The following is a 16958-nucleotide window of genomic DNA, read 5'->3' on the forward strand; positions in this document are numbered from 1 at the left end:
AGAAGGATAACTCCCATGCCAACGACAAAAACTATGCAGAAAACTAGGATCGGGCCCGGGTTTTCGCTGGCCCAGTTTCTTCGTTCGATGACCTGATTACGGGCTTCTAGGGCACGGAGATCGAGGGCGGGCATATCTAATTCAATTAGCTATGTACCGGTGCGACTCCAGCTTCTTCGAGGTGACCGTACTGGCTAGCTGGGGAGCTATAGAACTGATCAGCTCAAACCTTTTCTGCTCAGCTCCGGGTCTGGGTCTTTGAGTGCGCTGAACCTGCCGGGCCTGTTCATCTGCTGACCTGCCCCGCGGGAGGAGGAAATGGACGGGATCAACTCGACGATTCTCGAGATTCAAGGGTATCCCAGAATATTTTTCACATGTGTACGGAATGAGCGGGAAAGTGACAGATGAGAGACCACAAGCGAACAATCTTGACAAAGTTAGGGCTCGGGAGACGCGGATGCCAATGACGTGAGGCAGAGAGTATATTGTATGCAACGCTGGGTTCATCGCGAAGCTTATATTTCGACAAGCATATTTCCATTCCTAGTAGTCAGTCTCCGGTGATTGTCTCCTATTCGGTTATTTGTATTCCACGATATCACGGTCCGCAAGTCTTGCTATACTGCACCAGTTCGCATTTATTCTCGTCCTTGAAATCATGCAAATCGGTGCCCTATACGCATTCTTGAGACATTTAAACTCTGCTTAAACTTCCTCAGGCACAGATTTAGCTCCTGCTGTCATCACTTAACCATATTGGCGATGGCTTCGATTGGGTCGCAGGGAGTGTTTGACGTCACGAAGCCAAAAGGGCCTGGATCACGCTGCTGAAGAGGAAGCTTATTTCAACCAACAGTTTTCTGTGAAACCCCGGAAAGTATAGGATCATGGGGAGGGATAACAAAGAACATGAAATACGCCTTGAGGAATAATGCGGCGCCAAATAGACTGACTTGCCTTACTTGGAGGCTGAATCCCATCCCCAGTATCGCATTTCCTTTTCGGGGAATCTCGTCAACATCCCCAACCTCACCTCTACTGACTTCAGCTCTCTTCTTCTCTTCGATATTTTTGTCAGTCTCTCTTTATTTGATCGTACTTTCTTGTAGTATCGTCCCTAACCCTAGTCACAATTTCAGATCATCACACAAGATGGAAACCCCTAACTATTTTATAGATAATGTATCAAGTCACATTAATTTCAACTCTATCATAACCTCTATCGCCATATTCCAAAGCGCAACCTATAGGTATCTATCAAATAAGCACACAAACAATATAAACGCTATCTCAGGATCCTGGAGCTCCACCGGCAACACGGGCGTGTTGGTGGATATCCACACGACCACTATTGTGCCAGGTAGCAAGCATGGCTCCGCACCTTCCACACATGTGGTTCACATTCTTAAGGGACGACATCATATACGGGACGCACCCCAAGCAAAGGCAGAAACACATCACAGCAGCCCAGGCACTGGAATGTTTGTTAGTTTTCCAGGGTCATTCGTCTCGGAAGATGAAGGTTACAAGGCTTGGATATACATACTGATTCGTGTTCCCCGTGACAGCCTCCACGCGGGTCATCTCTCGAACTCCACAAACAGGGCAGTCGACAGGGGCTGGACTCCGTTGGAGAGACTGCAGAGGTGCAGCTGAGGCGTAACTACTGGGCGGGGCATATTGCTGGGGAGGCTGCATTTGCGTGCCCGGTGCAACACTGTTGGGCTGCTGGTTTGCGGGGGGAAGGTTCTGCAGTGGTTGCTGCTCGTAAGGAGGAACTAGGGTGTGTTAGTGAGGAAATTGAAAAGGGTTGTATCTCAAGGCTTACCGGGAGCCACTTTCTCAGCCATTTTGAGTGTACAGCTTTATCCTAGGTTGAGAGTATCGTGATAGGTAAGTCGCAGAAACGGACAGACAAGATGACCAGGTAGAAGCGAAGAGCAAACAAGTCATCTATCTCCCTGGGCAGTCATACTCTTATACCCTTGCATCTCTGGCCCCATGGAACTATTCTGGAGCACAATGCCCGAGGGCTGCTGGCAAATGCCACAAGCAAAGATTTCCCGTATCTAAGCCACATCCTATGAAAGAAACTTACAGAGAAAGACAGCGGGTTGTATAAAAGCCTTAGCTCCACCAGGTACAAAGCGACAACACTAGGATAGTAAAAGGCTACTTACTCCCTTAAGTCAGGGCAGTGCCCCATACAATTAATCCAGAATATAATTAGAAAAAATAGGCATCCCCAGGGCATGATATTCCAAGGCTGGTACGTCAGCCAAGATAATAATGCCCAAGCCCGGGGGCTGAGTAGTGTCACTGTCAATGTCCCTCCGGGGTCATGATCATCTTTGAATAAATTTTAATTGTAGCCATAGTGGATAGCAAAATAACAAAGGAAGCATTGAAATGCTGGTGCGAGATTTAAACCAGGGCTCTATGCTGCCTCAGGCAACCGTTGCTACGCCTCAAATCACCATTTGGGAAATCACGCGCTGGGAGCTTCTCTCTTCTTTCCACTGCTCATCCTTCAATCCATCCATCTACAATGTCATACCACTATCTCTCGGAGACTTTATTTCTGGCCATCGCAATGCTAGGTGATCGAGACACGTGTCTAACGGCGTCCTGTCGAAAGCCTAATAACGGGCGCCAGTGCTGGCCAGACATAGCCAGCCTCAACAACGCACCTCACCCAGTCTGGGGGGGGAAGACCCGAAAATGCAATTCTAGGCGGAAAAATGCTTTGACGAAGCTTACTCGGATTGAAAGCCCTTTGTGCGTCTCACCACAACCCTTGAGTCTGGTGGCTCTGGGCTAACCCTTTGTTGCTCTTAGCGAACCCTTTCAGCTGCTTCACAACAGAGCGGCCCTCCACATCCCCAAAGCTAATCTGGGGTGTACACTGTAAAGCTCCAAAACGTATACCTAAGAGGATGCTTGGATGAAGCTTACTCGGATTGAAATCTTGGTAGATTGCAACTCTTCTGCGCTACAGCCGCGCATCTGATGTATTTCTGCTAACTGAATATTGCTTGACACAGAACCTTTTAGCTCTCTGCCATATTCGGGGGAATACAAAAGCATATCGAGCATCGACAAAGCCGGGTTTTTGCCAGATTTACCCTCGAAAATAGTGGGGATTTAGGCTAAAATGTCAGTAGGAGTGCTGTGCCGCGTAAAGCAAAGCGATTAACAAACAGCAGCACTTCATGCCCGATTCAAGCCATGGAACAAATATTCTCAATCGTCGTCATCAATTTCAGCTTCTTCGGGACTGCAGTTCAGTCCTTGCCGAGCTCGGACGCGCCAGCTTTGTGTTGTGTACAGAGTAGTCGGACCAAGTCCGATTCTTCATTGACATCCCACGCATTCCCCGCCTTGCCTTGGTACTATCACTGCTTTTAAGGCTCCTCGCCCCTATGGAGTTCCCTTTCCACAGACATCCAAGTCTATCTTTACCCCTAGACCCTATCCAATTCGATCATGTCCAAACCATCAATCGGTTTCGTGGGCCTGGGGGCCATGGGCTTCGGCATGGCCACTCACCTTGTCAAAGAAGGTTACCCCGTTTATGGTTTTGATGTCTTCCCTGCTTCAGTGCAACGCTTCCAGTCGGCGGGAGGAATCCCTGCCTCGTCGCTTCGTGAGTCTGCCGAAGGGAAGAACTTCTATGTCTGTATGGTGGCTTCTGCGCCCCAGGTGCAATCAGTGTTCTTCGGGGATGACGGTATTATCAAATGTATGTAGCTTGATACGCTTTACTTTAAACGTCATATTACAAAACTCACTCATGTGATCCTGTAGACTTGCCTCAAAATGCAGTGCTTATGCTTTGCTCCACTGTCTCTGCTTCCTACGCCCAATCTGTTGCTACGGAACTCCAAACCCTCGGGCGTGGCGACATCCGCTTTGTCGACTGCCCTGTCTCCGGAGGTGCCCAGCGCGCAGCAGATGGAACACTATCCATCATGGCTGGGGCAGCGGAAGATGCCCTTCAGGCTGCTCAGGGAATCCTACAAGAAATGTCGGACGAGCACAAGCTGTACCTAGTCCCCGGCGGGATCGGGGCCGGTAGCAACATGAAGATGGTACATCAGGTCCTTGCTGCCATTCACATCCTGGGTGCAAGTGAGGCGATGGGATTCGCGGCACAGCTCGGATTGGATGCTCAAAAAATCGCACGTCAGATCATAGAATCAGATGCATGGACCTGGATGCATGAGAACCGCTTTCCACGGATGCTGGAGGAGGACTGGAATCCGGGTGCAAGCGCAGTGACCATTATCCTCAAGGATGCTGTAAGTGCTGTTCCTGCAGAATTTAGAAGATGCACTCGTCCCTCTAACCTGCTTACAGGGAATTATCACCTTCTCCGCTCGCCAGCACCGTTTCCCTACCCCGCTGTGCTCCACTGCCGAACAGATTTACCTTTCTGGTCTCTTGCACGGATGGGGTCCTAAGGATGACTCGGCGATGGTGCGACAATACTTTCCCAGGCCTCTCTCAGAAGTCACTGCATGTGCCAATCCTGAGGCCGCCACCGGGCTAGTCTTGGACCTTATGCGGGGCGTTAACCTTGTTGCTGCCGCAGAGGCGGTATCCTTTGCCCGATACCTCCAGGTCGACCTAGCGCAATTCTACGGGCTTGTCAGCCAAGCTGCTGGCGCCAGCAAGATATTCATGCAGCAAGGGCTAGAGATGATCGAGGAACGCATTGGCGACAAGGCCCCTGAGGGTTCTCCCAGCATCGACCAGGCTGCTGCTACGCTGGAGAATGTAGTTCAGAAAGCACGAGACCTGCACTGCCCACTGCATCTAGGAAATGCGGCATTGAGCATGTTATTTATGGCACAAAGACACGGACTCGGAGGACAAAGTAGCAGCAGTGTGATTAGTGTCTATGGCCGCTAGGATTCCACGTAGTGATGAATGTACTATGATTTATGTGTGGACCAATATAATACTGGAGTAGCTAGCTAGAAATGACTACGGTATAGCTGACATTATATTCTGTGAATATGTGATTCACCTATCCATCACCTACAGATCAGCGGTCTTCAAACGTCATAATAAACAACGCATTGATATTTGTCCAAAATACGGACAAAACCCCGAAACGAGAATATTCGAGCCGAAACACGACGGCTAAATCTGTTTTTTTTTTTTTTTTTTGACGTCAATCGGAAAAACTCCGTGACTACACACTACACACTAGTTACTTAGTTAACTACCAGGTACTAACTATGTATAAAACAAGTAGTAAATCAATCAATCAATCCCCTTTCCCCTTTTTTTTACACTTCTCTAAATCAAAACCAAAATTATCAGAAAAAAAAAAAAAACAAAAATGTCTCTCTCCAACAACCGCGCCCTAGCCATCCTCAACCACGCAGCGGCAAACCACTACGGAGTCCCCGCCATGTGCTGCTACAACATAGAGGGAATCCTAGCCACGGTGCGCGCGGCCGAAGCCAAGCGGTCGCCGGCCATGATCCTGCTGTTCCCCTGGGCGGTGGAATACGCGGACGGAATCCTCGTGCACGCGGCAGCGGAAGCCGCGCGGAAAGCGGGCGTGCCCATCACCGTCCACCTGGACCACGCGCAGAGCGCGGCGATGATCCGGCGGGCGGCGGACCTGGGCGGGTTCGACAGCATCATGGTGGACATGTCGCACTACGCGAAGGCGCAGAACCTGGCGCAGACGGCGGAACTGGTGGGGTACTGCCATGCGCGGGGGATCGCGACCGAGGCCGAGCCCGGGCGCATCGAGGGCGGCGAGGACGGCGTGGCGGATCCGCTGGCGCTGGCGCTGGAGGGCCTGCTGACGTCGCCCGAGGAGAGCGAGGAGTTTGTGGCCACGGGGATTGACTGGCTGGCGCCGGCGTTTGGGAATGTGCATGGGGAGTATGGGCCGCGCGGCATCCAGCTGGAGTATGAGCGGTTGCGGCGGATTCATGCGCGGGTGGGCGATCGCGTGCGGCTGGTCTTGCATGGCGCGGACCCCTTCAGCCAGGAGATTTTCCAGAAGTGTATTGATTGCGGGGTGGCCAAGGTGAATATCAACAAGGTGTTGAATAATGAGTATGTTCGGGTGCAGCGGGAGAAGGCCGGCAGGGTACCGCTGACGGCGCTGTTGGAGGAGGCAACGGATGAGATGCAGAAGGCTGTGGAGAGGTGTATGGATATGTTGGGGTCTACGGGGAGGTATTAATGAATGTATCCCGATGTCATGACTCCATACATTCAAGATAAGCTAGATAGATCATCCAAGACTCGCATTACTCAGGATACACCTGCTTTCTGGTTGCACCCAAAAAAAAAAAAAACCATAGTCTGGACTGTGGGGGAATCGCATGCGAAGCGGACGCACTACCACTGTGCAAACAGCCCAGAGCGCGTCGAGGAGGCGAATTCCATGCTATGCAAGCCAAGTGGACAGGTTCCTGAGCAGGAAGAGTGCATTCTTGGGTTCTGCTTGTAGATATAAACCGGCGATGGCGGTGGTCTGTGGACCTGGAGAAGGAGGTTTAGAATATGGTTGGATTCGTGGCCACGGTATGGCTATGAAAAGGAATATTCACAAATTTACACCTATTGAAACATCCGACATGAAGGGCCTCAGCAGACCAAGGGAATAAAAGCTAGATCAAGACACATAGAAACGGGAAAGCGGAAGGAAATTTCGGGAGGAAAAAGTAGGAGAGGGAAGACAAGGATATAAAAGGGAGACCAGACATGCTAGAGAAGGTAATGAAAATATGACAAATCTTTCACATCTTTTTTTTCTTCCCCCCCTTTTTGTTCATTTTCGGGTTGGCTCGGCTCTCTAGTGAGAGGCCATCATCTTCTTGATCTCCGCGATGGCTCGTCCAGGGTTGAGGCCCTTGGGGCATGTCCGCGAGCAGTTAAGGATAGTGTGGCAACGGTACACACTCATGCTGTTATCCAGAGCTTGCTTGCGCTCGGCAGTCTTCTCATCACGGGAATCGACCAACCAGCGGTAGGACTGAAGCAGGATGGCGGGTCCAAGGTACTCCTCGCTGTTCCACCAGTACGAGGGGCAGGAGGTTGAGCAGCAGGCGCACAGAATGCACTCGTACAGACCATCCAGCTTCTTGCGATCCTCGGGACTTTGACGGTGCTCCAGGGCCTACAATATGGTTAGTTGTCGATACGTACGACGATTAGAGAATATAGATCCGCTTACATCTTCGGTCTGGGTATCACGCTGCAGGTAAGGCTTAATGGACTTGTACTGCTTGTAGAAGTGGGTCAAATCGGGAACCAGATCCTTGACAACGTAGGTGTGAGGCAGGGGGTAGATGCGCGACTCCTTGGCGGTATCGGTGGGAATGCGGCCTGTCCAGGTTGGTTAACATAGCTGTTCCCCTACATTGGCCTCAACGGCACCCGCGGAATAATAATGCAAACCACATACACAAGCACGCAAGGGTGTTAACACCGTCGATGTTCATCGCGCAACTTCCGCAGATACCCTCACGGCAGCTTCGTCGGAAGGTCAGGGTAGGGTCGAGTTCGTTCTTGATTCGGATGAGCGCATCGAGCATCATGGGGCCGGTCTTGTTCAGGTCCAACTCGTAGGTCTGCATCTTCGGCTTCTCGGAGGGTTGATCGGGATTCCAGCGGTAGATTTGAAACTTCTTGACCTTGGGCACAGGTTCCTACATACGATCCCAGGTGTCTTAGCGGGCGCTGGCGGAACTCCCTGGGAGTCAATCTACTCACCTGAAGACCGGCATCAACGGTGGCATAGGAGCGAGCAAAGGCCGCAGGACGGAAGAGAGGCTTGGAAGCCGCAACGAGACGTGAAGTAGAGCGAAGAGCGGCCATGGTGACTTTTTCCTACAATCCGGAGGGATGGAACGAACGGATGTTATTTAAAAAAAAAAAAAAAAAAAGGGTCAATGGAACGAAGACCAGTTCAGACAAATACAGGAGAGAGGAGAGTCGTCTCAGAAGCAGCAAGCCACCTAGCGGCAATGACAAGATGAAGGGATTCAAGAATCTAAGATGTTTTGTGCTTCTTTTGAGAGCTCAGACTTTCTGCCACTTTAAGGTAACCTCGGGTCTGGCGGTCGGCCAGCTGCTGAGTCAGCGGAGCTCTGCCAATCACACACAGCCTAATTGCAAGCGTCGGGCGGACACGGCGGAGATGATAATTGCAGCGGCTTTGAACTGTAGGTACGAATGGAATTGAGCCCAAGGACGAAAGGACTACGAATATTATTACAGGGTGCATTGGTACTAAGTCTGTTGGATCAAAAAGTCTACAGACCCCGCGGCGAATGGTTCTCTGGAGATTCCTGGTTGCTTGCGATCCCCTCATAGAAAACCGAATGGGGAAAAGGAACCGAATGCAGGTGCCGTGGGGTCATGTGACTCTGTTCAGGCAGTAAGGCAGTAAGGCAGCACGGCAGCACGGCAGCACGGCAGCACGGCAGCAAGGCAGCACGGCAGCAAGGCAGAAAGGCAGCAAGGCAGAAAGGCAGAAAGTATCAATTCCTAAGGCAGTAAGGCATCACACCCAGGTTGTTCTTTTTAATCCTCTTCTGAATCTCCACTGATCCAGTATTATAACTAGTTATATAGAGTACTCAGTAGTTACTGTTAGTGACATATTTTAGTTCTCTCCTATTAATAACTACTTCATATACCATGTCCAATCACAGTGGCCACTACGAAATGCCAGACTCTGTACGGACTACAGAGTATATCTTCATGAATTATAACTCCTCTGTAGCAGCTTAGGCAGTACTCAAGTACTAACTAACGCTTCGAGCTTTATTTCATGCTTCATGTTTCACCATTAAGCCCCTTAATATCTCGCACTCAATCCTACCAAGTGTTGCAAATATTCATCTAAATGAATCTCTACCAGCACCACTCCGCTAACTCCTGCTATGGAGTAAAGACCGAACGAACCATTCAAAGAAGCTTGGGGCCACTATCATCCAGTTCGAAGCCAAGTCGAGAACCCGTCCGCTTGAGGGCTTCACCATGACCTAACTAACTAGTGGACCGAATGAGTCAGAACCGTTGTCCACAGTGGATTAGATAACATACCTAGTAGGCTAGTACTCCGGTAAGATTCCTTTGTTGTCCGCTTGGGAAGAACCTGAATGGATCCAGTTCCGAGCTCGTGTCCTCGGCACGGATATCTCTTTTGACTAAAGGGGGGAAAAGTTTTGCTGCCATGCAGGGCTGCAGAACTTGATCAGTGCGGGTCCGGCTGGCTACTATGTAGTCTTTCCCAAGTGGGCAATGTAGGATCATGAAACACGGTTAATATCCTATATCTACCCTAGCCTCTCGCTTTCCCTGTCTGCCGTTGCTCGGAATCGTTCTCGGGAGAACACCCCAGTGCGGTTCTCGGAGCCCTCCCGGATTTGATGTCGTTATTGACGATGGATCTCCCAATATAGTTGTACCTCCTGGGCCCCAGCAGGCCAGTACCCTAGTCAAACTACTGCTGTTTCACCTATATATGTCGGCCTTCTGCTGGTTTCGATATCGAATGACAGGGGAAGGGGTATATATATAGAAGAACCTGTACTCTGTCCTGTCATCCATGTAGTGAATTCCATTGTTCAAATCTAGTCCTTCTTTGAATCTCATTCCTTTACTATTACTCTTTCTTTTGATTTTTTTTTTTTTTTTTTTTGATTTTCCCCCTCTTTGATATATCTTTCGGCTGGTCCCATTCCGCTCCTTCTCACCATGAAGCTCGTTTCACTCCTCAGTCTCGCAACTGCTGCTCTCAGTAGCACCGCTGCTGCTATCGGTGTCAGCGGAGCCGCTGAAGGTTTCGCCAAAGGAGTGACCGGAGGTGGTTCTGCCACGCCTGTCTACCCCCGTACCAATGCTGAGCTGGTCTCATATCTCGGGGATGACCAGGCCCGCGTCATTGTCCTCACCAAGACGTACGCTTCTCCGTCCCAGACCAGTCTTCGGACTAACATCATTTTCTAGCTTCGACTTCCGCGGAACCGAGGGCACCAGCACCGGCACTGGATGCGCTCCCTGGGGTACCGCTGCTGCCTGCCAGGTCGCGATCAACGCCAACAATTGGTGTCACAACTACGAGCCCAAAGCTCCTTCGGTCTCAGTGAAATAGTAAGTCCGCCGGAGTCCCCTGGATTGCGCCGCCGCGCGGGAAAGGGGGGAAAGCCATGCCCTAACCTGTCTTTCATCTATAAGTGACAACGCCGGTATTCTCGGTATCCTTGTGGCCTCCGACAAGACCCTCATTGGTGAAGGCGATGCCGGTGCTATTGTCGGCAAGGGTATCCGCATCGTCAGCGGTGCCAAAAACATTATTATCCAGTTAGTTTCTCTGCTCCTCCCAACACACACAATCCTCATTTACACTCGCATGCTCAACAATCCATCTACTGCAGGAACATTGCCATCACCGATATCAACCCCAAGTACGTCTGGGGCGGAGACGCCATTACCCTGAATGACTGCGACATGGTCTGGATTGACCACGTTACCGTAAGAAATCCTGGTCTTCTCTCCATGAACCTCAATATTCCTTCTAATCAAATATATATATATATAGACTGCTCGCATTGCTCGTCAGCATATCGTCCTCGGTACCCTATCTTCCGGCCGTGTCACCCTCTCCAACAACTTCATCAACGGGGAGTCCGAGTATTCCGCTACCTGCGACGGCTACCACTACTGGGGAATCTATCTCGATGGCTCCAACGACATGGTCACCATGAAGGGCAACTACATCTACCACACGAGCGGCCGTTCGCCCAAGGTCCAGGATAACACTCTCCTTCACGCTGTACGTCTAGTCTCTTTTCCAAATCCCCCCCTCCCGGGGCAAAAAAAAAAAAATACATGTCTAACCTAACATACGCACAGGTCAACAACTACTGGTACGATAACACCGGCCACGCCTTCGAAATCGGCGCCGGCGCCTACGTCCTCGCCGAAGGAAACGTTTTCCAGAACGTTGCCGTTATTGCCGAGTCCCCCATTAACGGTCAGGCTTTCACCGTCCCCTCTGTCGCTGCGGGTTCTGCATGCTCCTCCTACCTCGGCCGCAGCTGCCTGATCAACGGATTCGGCAGCTCTGGCAGCTTCAGCGAGAGTGACACCGGCTTCCTCGCCAACTTCAAGGGCAAGAACATTGCTGCCGCTTCTTCCTACTCCAAGGTTTCTACCAGCGTTCCGGCTCATGCTGGCCATGGTCACCTGTAAACGGGTGAAAATGCCATGCCGCATATTCAAACAGACTCTTTTCAGTGTCTGAGCGGCGGGTGTTTATAGATTCTAATACCATGTATTTACTATCTTATTTTTAAAAAGCTACCTGTCCCTGCAGAGTTTTTCACCACGCGTCCTTGGTTTTTCGCCTATCTATGAGAGGCAGGAGTGAACCCCCACGGGTGATTTGCATACATCAAGATTCCTAATAATACTAAGTTGTTGCTGAAACGCTCTTAATTTACGTTGATCAGTCCCGGTCCAAACAACGTAGCTTTGGCCACAGCAGCAGCATCAGCAAATGGCCCGCCACTATTGACAACTGCTGCAATTGTCAATCCGTTCATCAGGTACTTATCATAGGGAAATTCAGCCACCGCAGTGACTTGTTGCCCATCGATGGAGAGAACGTGCAATGGAACCACGACAGGTACGTTCAGTTGATTGATATAAGCCAGCCACATAGGTATCTCTTGTCCGTCATCCTTCTCGTGCATCCAAGAAAGCTTGATTTCCTGGGTCCTTGCTTCAGGAGGTGTGATGATTTCCAGTGGGGAGAAGGTGCGCAGGTCGATCTCATGGATGTTTGGACACGTCCCGGGGATAACAAAATTCTGAATGGCGGTAAATGCAAAGTTTACATCGTTCGTAGTCAATGTCGGAACTTGACTCGGGATCTTATCCTGGAACACTCTGAACCAGCCCTCCTGCTCGCCTTCGTTGCCGATCGTAGCTGCGATGACTCTGGTGAGACCCGCATCACCGTTGGCTGCAAACCGCTCGGTGATATCTTGCAATGCCCCGAGCACAACATTCGTGAATAGAGCAGCCAAATTGATCCCTGCATCCAGACTAGTCACTGGGAAGGTATAGCGACAGGGCTGGATAGGGTTTCTGCCAAAGTGGGTCAGGCCAGTGTTGGCCGTTAAGGCGTGTACTTCCTCTTGCTAACCCAGGCGTTAGTTCTAGGTCCTCCTAATATTGGCTATCTATGAGGCATACGCACCGCAAGAATGGCTGTCAGGCTTCGAATAACAAACTCACGATCGTCCTCCGTAGGTAGCTGATACCCGTCCACCTCGTTGGTAACGTTTTGCAGAAGCTCGTTGAAAAAGGAAACTTCGAACAATTCATTGAAGGCGATGAGCTGTAAGTTTGTTATTCCTGCTTGGCTAATAGTTGCAGGGAGGGGGAGTCCTGGGAGAGTTCCATGGGCCTGTAGTTGGATTTGCCTCAACTGCTCCGGACTAGGATTTGGCATGCCATCGGGCAAGGGCAGGCTGGCATCACCCCGGGTGACTGGAGCGGCCAGGGACATTGAAATAGTTGATATCAAAGAGAAGATGGGTAAGAAATGCATGTTGATCGTTGTAAAAATAGTGTGTGTTAAGAGTAGTATTTCGGTGGGAGGGTATGAATGTCAGAGCGAAGACATGGCGTCCTCGCGAGCATTGCGTGGGGTTTTATTTAAGCCCATCCCTGTCAGAAGTAAGTCTCTCCAAAGCTCTTTCCGAATATATCCCGGATAAGCAGGAATCACGCCCAGTGGATGGAGTTGCTCCTGTCGTACAGCATATGCATTCTACACGAGTAGTCAGCCCTAATTGCCATGGAGGAAAGCGCAAATCATGCCTATTCTATTATACTTGTCCAATGATATTATCAAACGCTTTTAAATCAAGGTAGGTAGCTCCTCAACTCTTCCGTCCTGCTATAGATTAGTGTTTACAAGCTGTTACACCGATGGATAGAGTTCCCTTGTGTTCCGCTCCCAACGTTGATGAGACAAACCCTCACTCATTTTGACATCATGTATGTACTCAATCGCTCTATACAAATAAATCCCTTTGCCTTCTTCTTCTTCTTCTTCTTCTTCTTCTTCCTCCTCTTCCTCCTCCTCCTTGTCCTCCAATCATCCTCCGTCAATAATAGAAACAGCCCACCATGTATGAACTACTCTTCTCGAAGCGCAAAGCTTCTCTTAACCAACATAACAATAACCAAGAGGACGAAGCTCTTTCGCCCTCCAGGGCCTCCCTCGGCACCTTTCCTGCCGAAATTATATTCTATATTGCCAAATTCCTCCCTCCAGACTCGCAAGTCTGCCTCGCTCTAACCTGCCACTCCCTCATGCGCCTCCTCCACCAGTCCCTAAAACACCGCATGCTATCCTTCCCCAGCTACCTCAAACAAAAGCCCGACATGGCCGTCTGGATGGCACACCCCCCGCCTGAAGAATACCCTTTCCCCGTCAGACAACGGCTCCTGCGAGCCCTCGAAAACAAGCACTGGCTGTACTGCGCCTCGTGTCTCAAGCTGCACCGCCCAAATGCGTTCCCGTTCTATACGCGTTTCAGACCACCCAGAAATCGCTACTGCTCTCTCGGTAAACAGCCAACCATCGTCGACATCTGTCCGGGGTACTCGCTTTCCTTCCAGCAAAAACGGGAGCTAGTCCTACGACTGAAATCCGAAAAGCAGGAGCAGGAGCAGAGGCAGAAGCAGGCACTTACAGACCAGCACCGGCACCAGCTACAGTCACAGTCAGAAACAACAGCCCTACAACTCCCATCACCATCACCACCATCCACGCAGCGAAACATCCTCCTCACCTTCCCCGCTGAAGAAGAGTATCCCAAACCCCTAAAAATCTACATCCAAGCCACGCCCTCTATCCAGGACTCCCCAAAGGACGCCCTCAGCTTCTCCGTGCAATACGCCTATCAGAAACGCAAGAATGCAACCCCTAGCCCGAAACCGTACATCGCTCATTGCTGCCATCCACTCAGCAACTGTAGACACGCCGTGATTCCCGCAAAGGTCTACATATGCCCGCACATCTCGATCAACTTTGACACCATCAATATCCAGATGCCGCAGCCGTGCTGGATGACAGGCTGTTCCTACTGTCATACAAATATATACCAGCATAAATCTGGCGCGTGGAATTATCTCCGGGTTGAGTTGTTCCTTGGGACTCGGAATACTCGCCCGGATAAGTTTTGGTTGGGCCATTCGAGTCCAGTTTATTATCGATCTTTGGGGAAGGCTATTTAATTTTTTTTTTTTTTTTTTTTTTTTTTTTTAGTTATAAAATATAATCAGGGTATACCGCAACTAGATCAGCTATGTTTACTACCGTAACCTCTTTTTAACACTCAGGAGTTTTGTTTAACTATTTGCCCTTATTCTTCTTGCGTGCTTAAAGTAACAGATATATATAGAGCCCAAAACCACCACTCCAAACCAACAACAACAACAACAAGATAAACAGTTCCAAGTCCTCGATAAATAAATGATAATAAATGGACTACCGAATCAGCAACGAAGACATTCCTCCCAACACAGACACCGCCATAAAAAATCTCCACACCACCCGGAAACTATTCAAAAAAGCCACACTCAATTCATCCCGGTCATCCCTCGACAACATAACTTCCCCTAGTCGGAGCAACGATCCCGAAAAAGCTCCGGAATTCCCTTCAACTTCCTGGGCCATCTGTGTCAAAACGATGGTCCCGCTCACCGGCACTGCAATGCACATCCCCCACGTGCGGAGAATCGAGTACATCAGGACGGCGAACGCGGGACTGCTTGCTCTCCCTCTTCGCGCCGTGTATGGCTGATGGTGGTGATGGCGTTGGTGTTGGTGTTGGTGTTGGTGTTGGCAGAGTCCTTGCCTTCCTTGTCCCGGTTTATGATTGACAACCGCCTCCCTGTGCGTGCATGTGTTGTATCCCGAAATGAGAAGGGCATGGCTGGCCCCCGTAACGAAGAAGATAAAGACCCATCCCGGAGACGGGGTCTCGGCGTCAAGGAGGATGAAGCAGCTCGATGCGAGGAGATTGAGGGCCCAGCCGGCGCGAACGACCCAGCGCGAGAGAGACGCGTTCCTAGCAATGCCCATCTTCGCAGTGAGTAAAAGTGCCGGGAGAACCGGGGCGGTGATGACGACAATCCCTAGTCCCGCGAGGGCTGGAGAGAGGTATTTGACGAGAATCAGATACATCGGGAGGTTTTGGAGGTGGCAGAGTAGCTATTGTCCTTGATATTAGCGGAGAGGGAAAAGCCGGGGGAAGGGGATGGCTGACCAGAAGCCCGTGAAGTAAGCCGCCAATGTACACCATTATCGTAGGAATCGAGTTGAAAATAGCCAGGTTGAACATCGGTTGAGTGGCCCATATGTTTTCGTAAAGGACGAGGCCAAGCATTGCAAATCCGCCAACACAGCTGAAAGCTAGGATGCGCCAGTCGCCCCATCCAGACGGTGACGGCCGGCCTACCCAGCTGAGGCCTACTAGAAGGCAGCTAATCCCCAAGAGCATGAAAGTAGCACCCAGCCAGTCCATTTCTCCCATCGCACGCCAAGAAATCTTATTGCACCCCTTCAGATCGATCGCAAATGGAATCACCAAGAGGCTCAATGCGCAAAAGACGAAACTGGAGTAGAAAATCCATGTCCAATTTACGTATTCGCCAAAAAGGCCTCCCAGGATTGGCCCAAAGATCGCTCCCAGTGCCCATGCACGACAAATATAATCGCAAAACCGGATCCGGTGCGGATATGGGACAAGGTCGGCCATCACAAGTATCGAAACAGCCATAGCGCCGCCACTACCAATACCCTGAACCAGTCGTCCTGCGACTAGAGTAAACATGTCCATCGAACCGCTACATACACCCGTTCCAATTGTGGCAATCACGACAGAGATGATGAGAATCGGTCCCTGTCCAAAGACCTCGGATAGCATCGCAAAAAGGGGCTGGCTGGCTGCATTCGCTACTAGGTAGGACGCATCTATCCAGAGGGCACTTCGAAGCGGTTGTTCAAAAACGGAGGAGAGGTCCTAAAAATGCATTATTGGGTTTGTTGATATCCCTCCTGAAGGTCAAATGGTGCTGGGCATACGTACTGGTACGACGGGTATCATCATCGTCGTGTCAAACGCATCCATCATAGCGACAAGGGAAATACAGCTCAAAACAAGCCACTCCCTGATCCCAGCTCTCCAGCCTATACTCTCTAGGTCGGTGTCCACGTCAGAGAAGGAAATATCTTCAAGATATATACTATTGACTAGGTTCAGCGTGCTTGGATTGTCGTGCAAGTGTGCCTTGAAGCCATCCTCAGCATCACCGATCTCAATCGATTCTACCCCCATCTGGTAGACAGCACCACCGGCCTTCAAGGACAGGCTGAGGTCATTTGAGAATGCGGCCTGTAAGATGAAAGAGGTACGATCAAGGATCTCGATAGACTCAATCAAGATGCCCACTAGTGCATCATAAGGAGGAAACTAACTAATCAGCCCTGAATTCCACGGTCCACTGCATTATGTGCTTAGACAGCCAAAATCTTGGGTAGGAATCCCTGCTAAAATACTACCGGTAAGTCGTCATTTAAGCGTTGCTTCGACCTATGATAGCCAGCATTCCATTCACCCTGGGAGTAGCGCACACCCGCTACATCCGCGGTGTAATTCGCCATGGAGACCTTCTGGAATGTGTGCACAGATCATACCGGCTCCAGTCGCTGCAGCATGCGCGCGACTCTTCGCCAAACGCGATCTTTGCACCAGACAATGCACGTGCCGGATTGACCAAGGAAGAAACTTTCTTCTGTCGCGAAGTAGCGCGCCTGCAGAAGGAAACATGCAGATACCCAAAGGGCAGAACCCCAAGCATACCGGGGGAGGAAAATAAGAAAATAT

The 16958-nt window shown here is 50.4% G+C and overlaps 9 protein-coding genes across 9 annotated transcripts; 5 read left to right on the forward strand and 4 right to left on the reverse strand.

Moving 5' to 3' along the window:
* Nucleotides 1-1293: 1293 nt before the first annotated feature.
* Nucleotides 1294-1853, reverse strand: P175DRAFT_0506257 (uncharacterized protein; the record flags this gene model as incomplete). Its single annotated transcript, XM_040898174.1, has 3 exons — nt 1294-1477; nt 1550-1781; nt 1832-1853. The coding sequence occupies 3 exons, from the start codon at nt 1851-1853 to the stop codon at nt 1294-1296; spliced, it is 438 nt and encodes a 145-aa protein (XP_040756042.1).
* A 698-nt stretch (nt 1854-2551) lies between these two features.
* Nucleotides 2552-3151, forward strand: P175DRAFT_0528149 (uncharacterized protein; the record flags this gene model as incomplete). The annotated part of the gene is made up of 3 exons (XM_040899587.1): nt 2552-2781; nt 2842-2910; nt 3058-3151. The coding sequence occupies 3 exons, from the start codon at nt 2552-2554 to the stop codon at nt 3149-3151; spliced, it is 393 nt and encodes a 130-aa protein (XP_040756043.1).
* Nucleotides 3152-3489: 338 nt separating this feature from the next.
* On the forward strand, nt 3490-4917 carry P175DRAFT_0425858 (uncharacterized protein; the record flags this gene model as incomplete). The annotated part of the gene is made up of 3 exons (XM_040893133.1): nt 3490-3745; nt 3811-4304; nt 4363-4917. The coding sequence occupies 3 exons, from the start codon at nt 3490-3492 to the stop codon at nt 4915-4917; spliced, it is 1305 nt and encodes a 434-aa protein (XP_040756044.1).
* A 377-nt stretch (nt 4918-5294) lies between these two features.
* On the forward strand, nt 5295-6407 carry P175DRAFT_0497762 (class II fructose-bisphosphate aldolase). Its single transcript, XM_040896347.1, has one exon. It carries the CDS (start codon nt 5354-5356, stop codon nt 6215-6217), a length of 864 nt encoding a protein of 287 aa, XP_040756045.1. The 5' UTR covers nt 5295-5353; the 3' UTR covers nt 6218-6407.
* A 273-nt stretch (nt 6408-6680) lies between these two features.
* Nucleotides 6681-7583, reverse strand: sdh2 (succinate dehydrogenase iron-sulfur protein subunit SDH2). The gene is made up of 3 exons (XM_040896348.1): nt 7445-7583; nt 7214-7365; nt 6681-7156 (listed from the first exon to the last, which is right to left on the reverse strand). The coding sequence occupies exons 1-3, from the start codon at nt 7575-7577 to the stop codon at nt 6833-6835; spliced, it is 609 nt and encodes a 202-aa protein (XP_040756046.1). The 5' UTR covers nt 7578-7583; the 3' UTR covers nt 6681-6832.
* A 2085-nt stretch (nt 7584-9668) lies between these two features.
* On the forward strand, nt 9669-11479 carry P175DRAFT_0520548 (polysaccharide lyase family 1 protein). Its single transcript, XM_040899157.1, has 6 exons — nt 9669-9947; nt 9997-10140; nt 10225-10350; nt 10425-10521; nt 10589-10822; nt 10903-11479. Exons 1-6 carry the CDS (start codon nt 9745-9747, stop codon nt 11239-11241), a joined length of 1143 nt encoding a protein of 380 aa, XP_040756047.1. The 5' UTR covers nt 9669-9744; the 3' UTR covers nt 11242-11479.
* On the reverse strand, nt 11363-12607 carry P175DRAFT_0538585 (putative sexual development protein (LsdA); the record flags this gene model as incomplete). Its single annotated transcript, XM_040900330.1, has 2 exons — nt 11363-12194; nt 12254-12607. 2 exons carry the CDS (start codon nt 12605-12607, stop codon nt 11484-11486), a joined length of 1065 nt encoding a protein of 354 aa, XP_040756048.1. The 3' UTR covers nt 11363-11483.
* Nucleotides 12608-13191: 584 nt separating this feature from the next.
* Nucleotides 13192-14304, forward strand: P175DRAFT_0528155 (uncharacterized protein; the record flags this gene model as incomplete). The annotated part of the gene is made up of 1 exon (XM_040899588.1): nt 13192-14304. One exon carries the CDS (start codon nt 13192-13194, stop codon nt 14302-14304), a length of 1113 nt encoding a protein of 370 aa, XP_040756049.1.
* Nucleotides 14305-14557: 253 nt separating this feature from the next.
* On the reverse strand, nt 14558-16409 carry P175DRAFT_0426474 (uncharacterized protein; the record flags this gene model as incomplete). Its single annotated transcript, XM_040893172.1, has 3 exons — nt 14558-15283; nt 15339-16094; nt 16161-16409. 3 exons carry the CDS (start codon nt 16407-16409, stop codon nt 14558-14560), a joined length of 1731 nt encoding a protein of 576 aa, XP_040756050.1.
* Between the last annotated feature and the right edge of the window lie 549 nt (nt 16410-16958).

The sequence above is a fragment of the Aspergillus ochraceoroseus genome, assembly GCF_002846915.1.
Source record: "Aspergillus ochraceoroseus IBT 24754 chromosome Unknown P175scaffold_1, whole genome shotgun sequence".
Classification (NCBI taxonomy): Eukaryota; Fungi; Ascomycota; class Eurotiomycetes; order Eurotiales; family Aspergillaceae; genus Aspergillus; species Aspergillus ochraceoroseus.

Excerpts from the sequence above, each read along its gene's own strand:
- P175DRAFT_0497762 (XM_040896347.1), top strand. The coding sequence starts at position 5,354 with ATGTCTCTCTCCAACAACCGCGCCCTAGCCATCCTCAACCACGCAGCG.
- sdh2 (XM_040896348.1), bottom strand. The coding sequence starts at position 7,577 with ATGATGCTCGATGCGCTCATCCGAATCAAGAACGAACTCGACCCTACC. Across the intron at positions 7,366-7,444 it reads TAACACCCTTGCGTGCTTGT|GCCGCATTCCCACCGATACC; the intron begins GTATGTGGTTTG and ends CAACCTGGACAG. Across the intron at positions 7,157-7,213 it reads GTGATACCCAGACCGAAGAT|GCCCTGGAGCACCGTCAAAG; the intron begins GTAAGCGGATCT and ends ACCATATTGTAG.
- P175DRAFT_0520548 (XM_040899157.1), top strand. The coding sequence starts at position 9,745 with ATGAAGCTCGTTTCACTCCTCAGTCTCGCAACTGCTGCTCTCAGTAGC. Across the intron at positions 9,948-9,996 it reads GTCATTGTCCTCACCAAGAC|CTTCGACTTCCGCGGAACCG; the intron begins GTACGCTTCTCC and ends ATCATTTTCTAG. Across the intron at positions 10,351-10,424 it reads GCCAAAAACATTATTATCCA|GAACATTGCCATCACCGATA; the intron begins GTTAGTTTCTCT and ends CATCTACTGCAG.